General features: G+C 40.5%; 1 protein-coding gene across 1 annotated transcript; it reads right to left on the reverse strand.

The window, feature by feature from the left end:
- Window positions 1–191: 191 nt before the first annotated feature.
- Window positions 192–13,342, reverse strand: RPL7 (ribosomal protein L7). Its single transcript, XM_042461243.1, has 7 exons — window positions 13,206–13,342; window positions 10,919–11,024; window positions 9,840–10,006; window positions 8,541–8,678; window positions 5,924–6,033; window positions 2,677–2,890; window positions 192–245 (listed from the first exon to the last, which is right to left on the reverse strand). Exons 1-6 carry the CDS (start codon window positions 13,217–13,219, stop codon window positions 2,682–2,684), a joined length of 744 nt encoding a protein of 247 aa, XP_042317177.1. The 5' UTR covers window positions 13,220–13,342; the 3' UTR covers window positions 192–245; window positions 2,677–2,681.
- Window positions 13,343–16,114: the final 2,772 nt, after the last annotated feature.

Here is a 16,114-nt window from a genome sequence, read left to right on the forward strand (position 1 = left end):
TGTGTTTATGTGCACTGTAGTGTTTCGTCGCAGGTACTATTTACACTGACCGGATGTTTCAGTGCTTGACTGTTTCATCCTATTAGTTTTGGCTTTTCCAATGACAGTCCTACTTACTACTTAATCAATCAGGTTTCAAAACTACTCTATTTCATTGTCAATTTGTAGGCAAGGAGGAACAGTACAAACAATTTGCACAAAAGTTCTTTTTTATTATTAAGAATGTGTAGTCATCATCTGAGCTCCTAGAAAAGAAGATAAATTAAGATTAAAAACCAGTACAGAGAGTGCTACATAAATTAGTACCTATGATTTTCCAGAAATACTGGATACCTACAGTACTGCATTAATTTTTATTTTCAGACTCTCATGTAAGCCATACACCATTTGCCATTTTAGCACAATAACCTGCAGTATGAACAATCTCATCTGGAGTAAAAACTATATCCAGGCAGCTAGACAGCAATATAAAGTTGTGTTTTACTCCCTTATGGTTTAAATATTAGCAATATTTTAGGGCTAGTAAGTGTTCCAGATGGGCTTAATTTTTGCTATTGTTTGAACTTAAAATTTACAGTGCTATATAAATTAAGCTTAATAATGATAATAATGATAATAATGATAATAATGATGATGATGATGATAATAATAATAATAATAATAATAATAATAATAATAATAATAATATGTTCACATATCCAGCTTGGGGTACTACAGTACTAAGCCATTATTAGGTCTGCAAGATTCACACAAAAAACAATGCACAACTTTGCCATTCTTCTCTCCAAGAATGGTAATGACTTGAAACTACCTAAGAGCCATTGTTCCCAGTCCCAGTAGCTAGTGAGGCACCATCCCTACATTCCAACTGCCACTGCAGTGGGCTCTGACAGAGAGAAGAGCATAAAATAACCCAGCAGAGAGAGAGGAGGGTCACAGTGACTATCAGGAGTCCAGGGGAAGGAAGAAGCTGCTGGTTCTACTGGTACTTAGACCTCTGCCTTCCAAATGGATTCTTCTCTCTTCAGGACCAAGACCCTGACTCAGTAGGCCAGTGTTGGCGAACCTATGGCACACGTGCCAGAGGTGGCACTCAGAGCCTTCTCTGTGGGCACGCATGCTGTTGCCCCAGCAGTTTGCCAGAGTTCATTACTAGAAAGCCAGAGAGATGTGGCAATTTGCAATAAAGTGGGGTTTGGGTTGCAGTTTGGGCACTTGGTCTGCAAAAAGTTCACCATCACTACTTGGCACTGTGTTTGCTCACAGCTGCTTTGCCTGCTAGGGCTATAAAACCAGAACCTGACAGGGCTCTGCTGCAAAATACTGCAGCAGAGAGAACGGGAGGACCATCTGGGGCCAGGGGGAAGAAAAAGCTGCTGGTTCTCTTGCTACTTGGACTACTGCCTTCCAAGTAGCAGAGCCCTCCCTCCAGTCCATCTGGTGCCACCTGGCCATGGAGGGAGAGATGCAGGCCCAGTTCCATCCTGGCCTAGATTCAGAAACAGAGCCCTCCCTCCAGTCTATCTGGCTTGGTCCAGGCCTCAGAGGGAGAGAAGTACTGCTGGATCTGGTCCCCTTCCCCACCACCATTCCCTTCTCCTTTTGTGTTGTGTCTTTTTAGATTGTAAGCCTGTGGGCAGGGAATAGTCTAATTAAAAATAATAATAATTGTAAGCTGCTCTGAGAGCCTTTAGGGCTGAAAGGCAGGGTATAAATACCGTAAATAAATAAAAATTTAAAAATGTCTTTGCTGCTGCTTCTGAGTAAGAAACCAGCAACTTGCTCCTCAATTTAAAATCAACTTGAGTACTGCATAAAATAACTGCTGCCCATTATACTGTGTTGCATAAATTCCATCAAGTTGGAAATATGTGGGAAAACAAAGTGAAGGTCCCGTTTTGTATTATGGAAGCTGGGCATATGAATTACCCTATTCAAGTGTTGTTGTTTTTTTGCTTCTTTAGTGTGTAAAGTGAACCAGAGTTGCATGCTCCAGCTCTGCCCCTTCCACTACTTAACACGCTTGCACGCATACACACAAGGGTGAGGCAAAAGGTCTATGGAGTTGTAATTAGGTTTGGCTGAATGCAATTGCATGGCTTCACATGATCAGGTATCCTGCCTCATCAGTTTTTGACTGCATAGGGGTCTTTAACCACATGTACCCAAACCCAGCTATAAGCCTTTTGCAGACCTTATCCATTAACATAAAGGCACAAGAGTAGAGGTGATGGGCCCATGTGTGCTTGTACAGCTTCTACATGCTTATTAAAATACATTTCTGCATAAGGATTAGGGCTAATTCAAACACGTTATGTGAGGGTACATGCTATAAAGACTTTTTGCTTTTGCTTCTTCTCCATGTTTACAAAAATGCCTAAATAGGGGTCGAATTGGACATGTTCCCTAGAGCAGCTTTACAGGGCTGCACTGTAGGAAGAACTGGCAAATATTACTCAGCCACTTCCTTGAGCAAGATTTTATAAGCAGGATTTTCAGATCTGCATATTTTTCTGATACTAATTTACAACTCTTATGTTGCTGGTAGATGAGAATGTACAAAATAGCAGTACAGATGTTTTGCACATAAAGAAATTGAAGGCATTACTGCAAATTCATCTATCTAAGTGAAATATATTTTAAATGTTTTCAGAACAGTTCTCCAGCCTATCATACCATTATTAATTCATCCTCCTTATGAGCCTGTTAATCTGGTCTTCCCTGTTTCCTGCATCTCCACCTTCTACAAAATGAATAGTCTTCTTCTTCATTCCACCCCGAGGAGAAGACAACTTGAATGGCCACAGAAAGTTGTTTGCTGCTTTGAAGTTTTTGCCAACAGTATAAATTTCATGGACCAGATCTTCCATGCAAATGATGCCATACTTTTCTAAAACAGAAATCAAGAGAAATTTAGCCTTTTTAGTACTTTACCATTCTTATTTCCTCACAACCACCCTGTTATAGGTCAGGATGAAAGATTTCATTATACAAGACCAAACTTCAGTCAAGGGATTCATACAAGCAAAACCCAGTTTCATAAACTGCACCACAGTGGCCTCTACAGGAACTGAGAGAAATTCTGCTACTAATCCAAAATATCATTACAACTACTCATATCCTATTTCTGAGTATCCTAAGAAGAGTCTGTTTGCATTTGTTTTGTCATCAAGTAAAATGTAGGCTTTGATGGCCTATTTTTATGTTGATGTTTAAAGATAAACTATGAACAGATAGAAGAACCAATGTGATGCAACCTAATGGTTAAGAGAAAGAAACAGACAAGAAACCTCTGTCACAAACTCTTTAGTATTTGGTAAGCCCAAGCCTCTACATTTGCAGTCAGTACTGGTTTCATGCACAGCAGCTCTCACAACTGAAAAAAACACCAAGATCCCACATCTTTGTATAGCTCTGCACATGCTCTTCCACATCTTCCCACTGCTTGGCAGATGTCAAACCAGGGAAGAGGCCCTTGTTGCTTGTGCTTACCAGAAGGGAGGGGGAAGCAATTCACACCAAGGGGAAGCAGCTGGTCCCAGCTTGGTCAGCAGGGAAGAAATGAGGATGTATTCTCAAATGGAGTGCACCTGCCTTTTCCTCCCTGTGGGAACTCAAGAGCAGCCAGATCTTCATGGTCTGAATCACCTCCCCACCCCCAGTAAGCAAAGGCAGTAGCGATCTCATCCAGGACTTGATAGCTACTGAGCAGAGGGAGGCTTCTGGACAGAGCAGAAGGGCATTAAAATAGCCTGCTGCACCCTCTACAAAAAGGCACTTACACAGACATAGGTCACTAGCAGCATGCTGGACAGTATGTGCTATGCACATATAGTGCTGTGTTATACAACGTCATTCTTTCCTTTTGGTCTCCAATAGTATTCCATACTCTTCCATAAAAATGCTTAGGAAGTGTATATTAATTGGAATTTCTTAAGGATGGTTATCATTAACGATGACCAATACAGAAGCAGTTGGGAGGTGGTATCTCTCAGCAAATCTTGATAAATCCACTTGCTGGTACACTAGAGGTGAATGCTCTTCCTCATCTCTCAAGTACCTGTACTTCCACCAAAAGCAGTTTGTAGGAAGCTCTCTCACTGCTCATTCTGATTTCCTTCCTACAAGTTGCACTTTTGTTTTTTTGTTAAAGCACCAGAAACAGAGACACTACACCTTTCTTCTCCCTAGGATACAAAGAATAATCATTTCCCCTTCCTGTTGTCCTTCCTTTCCTGTTTACATAGGAGGCAGCAGGGAGGAACTGCTATTAGCACTTTCTCCAAAAGACCAACTGGGGACATCTTACTTTTCTCAACAGGAAGGAAAATAAATGTGGTAGCTTTGCAGAAAGCACCAGCTGTACCACACTGGTGCCTCCAGCAAAAACCTAGTAGGAAGAAAGGCCACTTTTTTATCCTTATCCTCCATTAGTATTTTGCAAGGGATAGCAGGGAGCTTTATGAAAAAGCAAAGTTCTTGATGGAGATTAAGCCATCTTTTCCTTCCTTTAGATATTTAAACATGTAAAAAGGAGAACTGATTTCCACTGTGCAAGCTGAAACTGTGTAGAGTACTAATAATGTCTTGCTATTACTGCAAAATTCCAATGGAGAGGAAAAACACAATTTCTCCAGTGAACCTGGTTGGGACAAAGAACCTTGCTCCCTTTTCCTACTGCACTTTGAGAGAAGGTGGCAGAAGATAAAATAGACTTCTTCCTCTCCTGCAATTTAGAGAAAGCTGATGGTAGTTTTTCTCTTCACCTTGAGTATGCTTCTTGAACCTTTTGCAAAAATCCAGGTGAAGGACAAACAACCTTTCATTCAAGAGTTCTCTTGATTTGAGAAGGGGAGATGTCAGTGATGAGACAAATAGGAACCAAAGCAATGCCACTCACATTACAATTTGCTCTTTTAAAAAAGGAGCAGCTGATATCTTTTTATTTCTTAAGACTTGGATGAAATTCATAATTTATTCAATAATTTGTTGAAAGGTCAAATCCAGAATTTGTAGAATAAAGATCTTAAATCCCACTAGAAAACACTGCCAAACATGAGAACGTGTATGATCTCCTTTCCTTCCCATAACAAAGTTCTCCATCTACTATAACCCTGGATAAGCATTAAATCAGCAGAAATGAAAACTGATTGACTATGTTTTCTGCTTAACTCTGGCCCTATACAGACAGGCCAAAATAAAGCTGCTTCGAGTCTCTTGGGAGGTATGCATCCTAAGAGTCTGGAAGCTGCACCAAAGCTGCACTCCAGTCCTTAGGACTGGAGCGTGGCTTTGGTGCGGCTTCTGGACTCTTGGGACGCATGTATCATTTAAATAGCATACCTCCAAAGTGACTCGAAGCAGCTTTATTTTGGCCTGTCTATATCAGGCCTCTGATTCTTAATTAACGAAAAAAGCCCTTATTAAGCATGATGGCTTGTCAACCTAACTGCTGGTTGGGTAATATAAATACACTTTTACTTTAATATTTTATGAATAAAGAATAATTACAATTTAATTTGTAAATAGTAAATACTGCATTTTTTTAAAAAAAATCTGTTTTGGCATATTCTATACATTTTGACTATCACTTCTAGAGATGTAAAATTCCTATAAATTTTGGAGCCACAGGGACAAAAAACTTGAAAAAAATTACTATCTACCAATATGTAAAAATGAGTAGACAAAATCCAAGTCAAGAGGTACTACAAAATATAACCCACACTTCGTGCACAGTAAAATGCTTGGCTCAGTACCTGAATAAAAATATTACATGAAAGCAAAAAGCTGGCCACTGGAACTGCAAAGAATACAAGCTTCAGCATTCAACTAAGCTTACAGGTTAACTAGTCACTAAAACCACCCTTCACTTAAAAAACAAGTACCACATCATGATGACTGCTAAAAACTGAACAGCACATACTCAATGATTTCTTGATCAGAGTGTTATCAGTCAAAGCAATGCGCTGCTTGTTGATCTTCCCAAAGCCACGTTTGTAGATCAGCTCATGAACAGATTTCAAGTTGGGATAACTGGAACAAAGAGGCAAGAAATAACTTTTATAACAAGAACAGATTCTGGCATTTGTAAGCTATTCAATATAAATGCACATGCCAAATGTATCTACCCATTGCCAATATGCTACAGAGCAAGCTACTACAACTGTATTAAAATAACATTACCCAGAAGACAGAACATAAGTAACAAATAACCAAAGGTCAAGAAAAAGAGGGAAATAGCAGACAAATCTCCCACAGCAGGGAGCAGTATGATTGCCATGTGGCTGCACATATGCTAACTTAAGTATGCTTCTAGCACCATCAGGAGATGGATAACTCCCATAAAGGAACAGCCATGTTATCCTAGAAGAGGAGAGCCTTTCAGGTATACAGTGTGCCCACCATGCTGCGCCACATGCATGAGGCCCATTGTTTTAAATGGGACTTGAGCATCCGCAGAATTTCCCTTACGTGGGGGGAGGGAGATCCGGAATAGATCCCCACATAAGGGAAGGGTGCCCTGTACTAGATCCCAAAACTTTTTGGCTCAGTCATCAGAAGTTACACCCTTATTGGGAGTAACTACAGCATCTGTGGCATGGGATTTAGATACGATTTATCTATACTACCTTTTACTCAAGGAACTATAAATTGCATTTTCATATTAACATTACAATGACACTGTGATCTTTGCAACTGAGTAGGACGTTGAATGCAGTTTTCTAAAACAAAGCTTACTATTTTATATCAGGCTTTCCCAAAATCCAACGTTTGAGACTGTAACTCCCATTAGCCTCGACAGGTACTTGCTGCCATAAACTTGTTCTGGCCACAATGAGCAACAGAGTCACTCATTTTCTTAAAACAGGTCTTCAAGGTTAAGAAAATGTACCATTTACAAGGGCCTACAATTTTGGTGCCTTTGTTAAGCTAAAAACTGGTTATTGCGTTCACTACCTGCTGGATGGAATCAAAATGATTCCAACCAACATAAGAGGACCCTCACCTCAGCCTTTACGAATAAGACAGGAAGGAATGAAATTCTGAGACAACAGTGAACAATAGGGACTCAGAAGCCTTCTGTCATTTAGCTGCTACAGGATCTTCCTACTCTCCATTTCTCTTTCCTATGCATAATAAGGAACATTTAGATTTCAGCCAGTGTTCACACTGTTAAGAAGTGGCTGTGACATCACTTCTCCTTCCAGTAAAGAATGACAGGGAAGATCCATCCAACTCTTGTCTCCAGTTTTCCTTCAACTTTAGACCTGAGAAAAGGGGCAAAGATTTCCATAAAGCTACCACGACAATAATGACCACTGCAACAGTTTCAAAGCTGAAGACATTATCTTTACCATGCCTGCCATGTGGCAATGCCACCTTTATTGGTAATGTAACTATCAAAACTAATTTATTAGATTTGCATTATATCCCAGCTTGTTGGGAAGCACAGATCAAGTACAGTTAACACCAGGATCTTGTAAACCACTACACTTTCTCTAATGCTAATTCAGGCCTGAAACGCTACAGGTGTTCAGGATCATACACATGATCTTAAAAGTGAAGATTTAAATCTGAGCTCACACATTTATATTATATTTGTATAATACGAAGTCAGCTTAATGGTAGTTAGAAAGTAGAGCTGCTCCTCAAAGATCCCTTCCAAGGCAGTAGGACTTTGTCATTCCAGATATAGAAATAGTAAAAGTAATGTCATCAACATTAGCACCATATACAGTGGATTCTTGCTATCTGCAAGCTTGCCATCTGTGAATCTGAGCACTTGTGGACAGCAAACCACATTGTGTACACAGCCACGCCAGATTTCCTGTTTTTTTCTGATCTGTGGGGTGGTGGTGATACGAAGGGGCGACTGTATCAGCTTTCTCTAACTGGGTGCTCTCCAAAGGTTTTGACCAACTTATTAGCCTCAATCAACATAGTCAATTGTCAGATATTATAAGAACTGGTGTCCAGAACTTGTAGAAAGGACCAGACTGGAGAAGGACAATCTATATAGTGCCATAAATGCACATGATGCTTCATGAAGTAAAAAAGAATATGTCTGTTTCCCAGAAAAACACAACCTAAAATTTGACTCAAAGGAAGCAACTGGAGGCAGAAATGGGAACAGAGGAAAACAGTCTGAAAATGCAATCATTTCTGTCACTTATACTTGGGCTTGCTTACACAGGAGTATGTAAAAGACAAACATTATATGGGAACTTACTACGTCTTTCCCTCAAACTGAAAAGATGAGTGAAATTTACCTATCTATTGGACTATGGAATGGATCAATGTTTCTTTTACAACTTTGGAGACCCACAAATTTTTGTGTGTCATTGTCTTTAAAAAGTATGATTTTGAACCTGCTGTTGAGAGCAGAAATTCTTGTTCTGGAATTGGAGCCAAAGATTATTTCATATAATACAAGATGAGCAGAGCAGAAATCAACAATGTTCTGTATGCCTTAACACTTCATGCAGAAAACACTTATCAGGCACTCAAATGGTAACTACTAAATTCAAGATCCAACTTACCCCCAGGCAATGTAAGGTTCAACGATTCTTAGCATATTAATGGAAGCTTTGTTGAGTTTCACAAATGTGCCATTGAAAATCTGACGCAGGCGAAGGAGCTGCAGTACCTTGCGAACTTTGGGACTAACGCCGTTAATTCTAAAAGGTACATCAAAATTTTCACCACAACTCATTTAGTTCAACTTTTACCGAAATATTTTCATTTTAATAAACAAAATAAATATACATTACAATGAAAACAACAAAACATGGTTTTGTTGTTGAGCAGTAACAAGGACATATTTTGCTACACAAAGTAGACTATTACTGAAGTGAAAAACTGGTATCAGAATATGCTATAAAATAATTTCAAAGAAATAATTTAACAAATCTGATTATTTCAAAATAAATAAAAATCTGTAAAGCAAGAAGTGATGGGTTATGTTGTGGTGACCAAATAAACTGCAAATAAACTTTTACTACTACTCAGTGAGTGCACATCTAATATTAAAAAGATGTTTCAAAGCAAAGACATCACCATGAAGAAAAGGTCTCTTTCATTGTTTAATACTGTACTTAAATGCTCAGAAGATCCCAAAGAACAGGAAATTGGGCATTTAAAGAGGTACTCCTTCAAGTATTTCAGTCCCAAGGTGTCTAGACCTTTAAAAATAGGTGTCACCATCCTGAACCAAGTGCTCAGTTTTGTCATTTTTACCAGCCAACATAGATCTCATCTCAGGAAAAATGTGGGGCGTAAGTTCAGTAACTAAATTTAAGTAAGTAAACATTTCAAACATTATGTGACATTCATATATTTCTCATCCTTTGGGGTTTTATTTGCTTTATCACTATCCCCTGTGCTTCTTTAAATTCCAATACAGTATTTGATAATGTTTGGTCAGGTTTTGATAGTTTACACGTGATTATTTACTCTTAAATATGTAATAGGTCATTTTATGCAGTCAACAAAAACGTTTTAAAAAAACAGCACACAAATTTTGAAGTTCTACATAATTCTTCTGTCATCACAGATGGTAAGAAGAGGTGGGAAAAGGCTAGATGTACAGAGACTGTATTTTTAAGACACGAGGAGGACAGCTGCAGACATCCGTGTTACTGTCTACAAAGTGCTGTGATATTTCAGGTTCACTAAGGAACCTTGGAAAGAAACAAAGTCCTATCCCCACACAGAACATATTAGCAGCTGATGTATTTTAGACTTCAGCTGCAACTTGGAACACCTGGATGGCACACAGTGCTCCTGCACCCACTGATTATTATAATTAATGTTCAGTGCAACACATTAGTTCATCTCACCCTCTGATCCTGATCACAAATGCCAGTTTGGGTTCAGCAGGTACATAGTAATTGCCAGCTTTACGGGCCATGCGGGCCATGCGAATCTCTCGTCGGTACATCTGCCTGTACTCTTTGTGGTAGGACTGAGCTCTTTTATAGATGAGTTTTCGTTCCTCCTTTCGCAACTGAAATTCAAATAACAGTGCGTTAAGAAATGTTTAACAATAATAATAATAAAAATAATTTATTTCCTACTTCTCCTCAAAGTGGGATACAACACATAATACTTTATACTTTTCTATCATGCCACCCCCAAGATGATGATAGAAACATACATGGTTCTCCTGTCATTCTGCAAGGTACGTTAAACAGAAAAACAGCAGATGCTCTATGGATCTCATAGGTCCCAAACACACAGCAGAAATAATCTAGTTTGAGATCGCTTTAACTGCCCTGGCTCAGTGCTAGGGAATCCTGGGAATTGTAGTTTATTGTGGCACCAGAGCTCTCTGAGAGAAAGCTAAATGTCTCAGAAACATTGGGCCAGGGCAGTAAAAGCGGTCTCAAACTAGATTATTTCTGCAGTGTGTTTTGGACCATACTCTTCCTGGTGCCAGTCTAATATTCATATAACCATTATAGCATACTGGATATTTTCACTGGTCCAAGACACTTTTGTCTTTTGATTTCACTCTAGGACACAACAAATTATCATAGAAAAGCCTCCTTTTTGCGCTTGTGTGATCAACATGTGTTGTAAATGTTCAAGACATGAAAATGCTTGGTGAGGTAGGGATGGGAAAATGACAGGAAGGAAGGAGTTAGCATTCAAAGTATTCTGGTAAGAGGAAGCTCAACATATTACAGAAAAATACATATGGTTCTTTTGGGAGGGATAAGAGGCATAGGATAAACAAAACAGTGGAGAATAAAGTAGACAACTGAATTTGTATTGTACATTAAAGATTCTTTGGAGACAGCCACCGATATATTTTGAATCCTAAATGAACTTACCAGGGAGTAAGCCCCAGGATCCAATGAACACAATGGAGCTTACAAGTAAAAATACATAAAACTGTATTTAAAGTAACACTTGCCTTCTTTTGAGCCAACATCCTCTTCAGACGTTTGGCCTTTAGCTCAGCAAAAGCCTTCCTTTTCTTCAAAAGGGTTTCAGGAACTGAGGGCAGCTTCTTCTTTGCCCTATATCATCAAACAAGCCAGTTACTATAACTGTACTAGACTTTACATATCAACTGAATTATTTATTTTAAAGTTAACTTTCAGGTATATTTTTTATTAAGTGTTATTTTATTATTACTTACTCATAATCTTTTTCAGTATGCTTGGCATGTTTTTCTGCCTTTCTAAGCAACAAATGCATCATAGAAAGAGAGGAGAATTCAGTACTAGAGCATTTCTAAACACTGGTTAAAATTTATATTTTCCCTTTCTGGTTCTGGTGTTTTGTGATCTGACTGAAGCCCCAAACACTGCAGAAATCATTCGGTTTGAGAGTGCTTAAACTGCCCTGGCTCAGTGCTAGGGAATTCTGGGAACTGTAGTATTTGTGAGACGTTTAGCTTTCTCCGACAGAGAGCTCTGGTACCACAAAAAACTACAATTCCTAGGATTCCCTAGCATTGAGCCATGGCAGTTAAAGTGGCCTCAGACTGGATTATTTCTGCAGTGTATTTTGGACCTTACTGTTTATGGATCTCATTATAAATGTTTTAACAGTGTAAATTACACCCAATACTGCATTGTTGTGTGCCTTAAAGGTATTTCCAACTTATGGCGATCCTATCTTGGGGTTTTCTCAGCAAGATTTGTTCAGAGGTTTGCCATGGCCTTCCCCTGAGGCTGAGAGAATGTGACTTCTTGCCCAAGGCCACCCAGTGGGTTTCATGGCCGATCTGGGAATCAAACCCTGGTCTCCGGAGTCCTAGTCCAACACTCAAATGGAGTAATGCTTCATCAATGAGCAACGAATATAATAAATTTCTCTGAAGATGCCCATAGCCACAGATGCTGGCGAAACATCAGGAATAAACTCTTCTAGAACATGGCCACATAGCCCACAAAAAACTATGGATGCCGGCCATGAAAGCCTTTGTCTTCACAAATATAACAACCTAAAGATCTAGAACGCATCGGTCACATCTTGTAATTTGCTGATTCTGGAAAAGCCCCAACTTTCAGGTTTTCCTATTTATAAAAGCCTAAATTAAAGCTGCTGCTCACACTGTATTCTTCCAACTAATGTACTGGTAGTTTCTTGGAAAACAACAACACTGCATTCGCGGTTGACTGTACATTCCTGCATGGCAAAGGGGCTGGACTGGCTGACTCTTGTGGTCTCTTCCAACTCTATTTCTGCACCCACACTGCAGAAATAATCCAGGTTGACATGATTTTGACTACCATGGCTCAATGCTATGGAATTCTGGGATCTGTAGCTGTGTAAGATGTTTACCTTTCTCTGTCAGAGGCCTCCAGTGCCACAAAAAACTGCAGATCCCAGAACCCCACAGCACTGAGCGATGGCAGTCAAAGTGCAGTGCAAACAGTCTTTTAACTCAATGTTATGGCATTCTGGGAACTGCAGTTCACTATGGCACCAGAGCTCTCTGACACAGAGACAGCTAAGTGTCTCTCGCAAAACCAGTTCCCAAAATCCCATACCACTGAGCCATGGCAGTTAAAAGGCTGCATCCGCACTTCAGAAACAATCCAGCTTGACACCACTTTAATTGCCATGGCCCCTTGCTGTGGCATTCTGGGATGTGTAGTTTGTTGTAGCACCAGAGCTCTCTGCCAGAGAAAGGTAGAAAGCTCACAAAACTACAATTCCCAGTGTTCCCTAGCAATGAGCCATGGCAGTTAAAGCGGTGTCGAATTGGATTATTTCTGCAATGTGGACGCAGCCCCCCCCATAAAGGACCCACTTGAGACTGCATTAATTGCCCTGGTTCAATGCTTGGGAAGCCTGAGAATTGTAGTTTGTTGTGGCACCAGAGCAATCTGACAGAGAAGGATAAATGTCTCACAAAACTACAGTTCCCAGCATTCCCTAACAGTGAGCCAGGGCAGTTAGTTTCTTGTCCTGACATTTACTAGGAAGCAAGGCCTAAGCCTTCGTCAAACAGACTCCAAACCCAGCTAGGCCCGAGCCTGACCAGACTCGAGTTAGACGGGAAGCCACCGCTTCCTCTCCTCTCCCGGCTTCCTTGTGCCTCCCTCCCTCTTCCAGGCGGTTCAGACAATTCCCTCCCAATTAGGGAGGCCTCCCCATTAAAGCCCGAAGAAAGGAACCCGGGAGAGGACGCTTCCCAACGGAGGATGGCAACGGATTACATCTCAGAGGAAGAAGCCACTACTCACTCGTCGCCCGCCATGATGGCCGCTGGAGGGGAAAGGAAAAGTTTGCGCAGGCGCAGTGAACATAAAGGCTCGGCGAGTGGCCTCAATGGAAGGGGCCTCAGAACACAAAGCCCCGCCGCTTCAGATTTAGGTGGCTAGCGTACCGCCTAAAGGAAATCAAGAAAAGAGGTGGCTTGGTAAGTGCCTGACTTTTCACAATGTTCTAGGCTGCATCCACACTGCAGAAATAATCCTGTTTGACACCACTTTAACTGCCATAGAGTTCTGGGAATGGTAATATGTTACTACCAACATACTCTAATTCCCAGAACTCCATAGCACTGAGCCATGGCACTTAAAAGTGGTGTCAAACCGGATTATTTCTGCAGTTTGGATGCATTGCTAGCTGTATTGAAAATATCCATGTATTTTTTGGCAAAGGGAAATAGAGTCTGCCATGGTACATATGTTTTTCAATGCACAGTAGTTTCTTTTCCCAAAACCAGAAATAATAATAATAATGGAGTGTTTCAGTCTCAATTTCTTTAACTTTATTTTTATTAGTATCAAATAAATAAATACAGAAAAATAAATAAATAAAGCAATATCAGTTTCCTTTACATGATCTTGATTTCAGTCCCAAGTTTCTGAAAGATAAATATCATCTATTCATTATCTCTATAAGTAGATAAAATATATATACCTGACAAATATATATATATATATATATATATATTGCAGAAATAAAGCGATTTGATCCCACTTTAACTGCCATGACTCTCTCCTGCAGAATCCTGAGAATTGTAGTTTGGTGAGGCAGAAAGACCACCAAACTACAAATCCCAGGATGGAGCCATGGCAGTTAAAGAGATGTCATGCTGCTTTATTTCTGCAGTGTGGATGCATCCTGATTTCAGTGGGGCTTAGTTCTGAGCAGCATTTAAGTCAGACTTAACAAACAGGTGATGCTCTGAAACTCAAGAGCATTTATCCTGCTGCTTCTCAGCCTGACTCTGCACAGCAGAAATAATCCACTTTGACAACACTTTAATTGCCATGGCTCCATGCTATTGCATTCTAGGAATAGTACTTTGTTGTGGCACCAGAGCTCTCTGGCAGCGAAGGCTCACGAAACTACACATCCCAGAATCCCCTAGCATTGAACCATGGCAGTTAAAGTGGTATCAAACTGCACTACTTCTGTAGTGCAGATGCAGCCATAGTTGTCACAGTCATTGGTCTTTAAAAAATGACTTCCCACTCTCTGTTTAAGGAACTCTTCATATAATTTCATCTTTGAAGCTGAAATATTATATTACTCAATTGTATTATATTACTCTCTTGTAATATACAAAGTACATAGAAAATAAAGGAACTGCAGACCTATGCACACTTAGCTGGGAGAGAGCTCCAGGTCTTACTGATGCTTTTAAAACCCAGTTATTTTGTTTAATCAATTGTCCACCTTTTCCAGGACCTTTCCTTCATTTCAACTTCCTGTCCAGGAGGAATTCCAAAAGGTCCTCCATTCTGAGCAGGACTAAGGAGCATGGCTTTGCATTTCTAGGAGTGTTTCTAGCTTTTATTTTGCCATGTCCTCCATTTCCCTGGAATGTCCTACAAGTTGCAGTGCCTTGTCCTCCTTTATGCTTAGAGGACATCTGGTCACCATTTTGAGCAGGACTAGGAAGCATGGATTTACATTTCTAGGAGTGTTTTTAGCTTTTATTTTGGCATGTCCTCCATTTTCCTAGACTGTCCTACATGTTGCAGTGCCTTGTCCTCCTCTGTGCTTAGGAGGATATCTGGTCATCCTGTGTATTTGTATACTGTACAATGGAAAACATCATACCATTGGTAGGCTTAGTGCATAAGGATGCCAAGCAAATGAGAAGTTTTAGGCCTGGAAGGGGAAGATGTCAAGTTAAAACTACATCGCCCAGCATGCATTTTTAAATTTGCCAATAGAGGGCACACAATTTAAAAACACAATATTGAATCACAATGTATTGTGGTATCATTTGTAAGCAAGTGGGTCTGACTTGTCGCTTGGGATGCATCCACACTGCAGAAATAATCCAGTCCGACACCACTTTAACTACCATGGCTCCACGCTTGGGAATCCTGGGATCTGTAGTTTGTTGGGGCACCAGACAAAGAAGGCTAAATGTCTCACCAAACTACAACTCCCAGAATTCTCTAGCTTTGAGCCAGGGCTGTTAAAAGGCGGTGTCAACCTGGACTATCTTTGCAGTGCGGGTGCATCCTTGTTGATTTTTCTTTGCAACTTCTTCCCACACGTCCAAACACACACTGCAGAAATAATCCAGTTCGAGACCGCTTTAGCTGCCCTGGCTCAATTCTAGGGGATTCTGGGGACTGTAGTTTTGTGAGACATTTCGCTTTCCCTGTCAGAGAGCTCTGGTGCCACAATAAACTACAGTTCCCAGGATTCCCTAGCGCTGAGATGGGGTGGGAATTAAAGCGGTCTCAAACTGGATTATTGCTGTTTTGGACCTAATTGCCATACTACTCCCTGTCTCTGGGCCAAACTGCACTGGGGGGAAAATCCGCTTTGTTGTGTGAGGCACTGAGCCTTCTTTTATGTCCTAGTAGCTCTGGTGCCACAACCAACTACAAATCCCAGGATTCCCTAGCCCCGAGGTTTGAGCAAAGGCAGTGAAAGCAGTCTCAGACCAGGTTAGGAGCCAGCCTGGTTTGAGTGTTGCACTATGACCCAACTCAAACTGCAGAAATAATCCAGTTTGAACTGCCCTGCTCTGGAATCCTGGGAATTGCAGTTTATTGTGGCACCAGAACTCCCTGACACAGAATTCCCAGTTCCCAGGATTCCCTAGCATTGAGCCAGGGCAGTTGAAGTGGTCTCAAAGTGGATTATTTTTGCAGGGTTGGCACTATGATGACTCTGG

This window comes from Sceloporus undulatus, chromosome 4 (assembly GCF_019175285.1).
Source record: "Sceloporus undulatus isolate JIND9_A2432 ecotype Alabama chromosome 4, SceUnd_v1.1, whole genome shotgun sequence".
NCBI lineage: Eukaryota > Metazoa > Chordata > Lepidosauria > Squamata > Phrynosomatidae > Sceloporus > Sceloporus undulatus.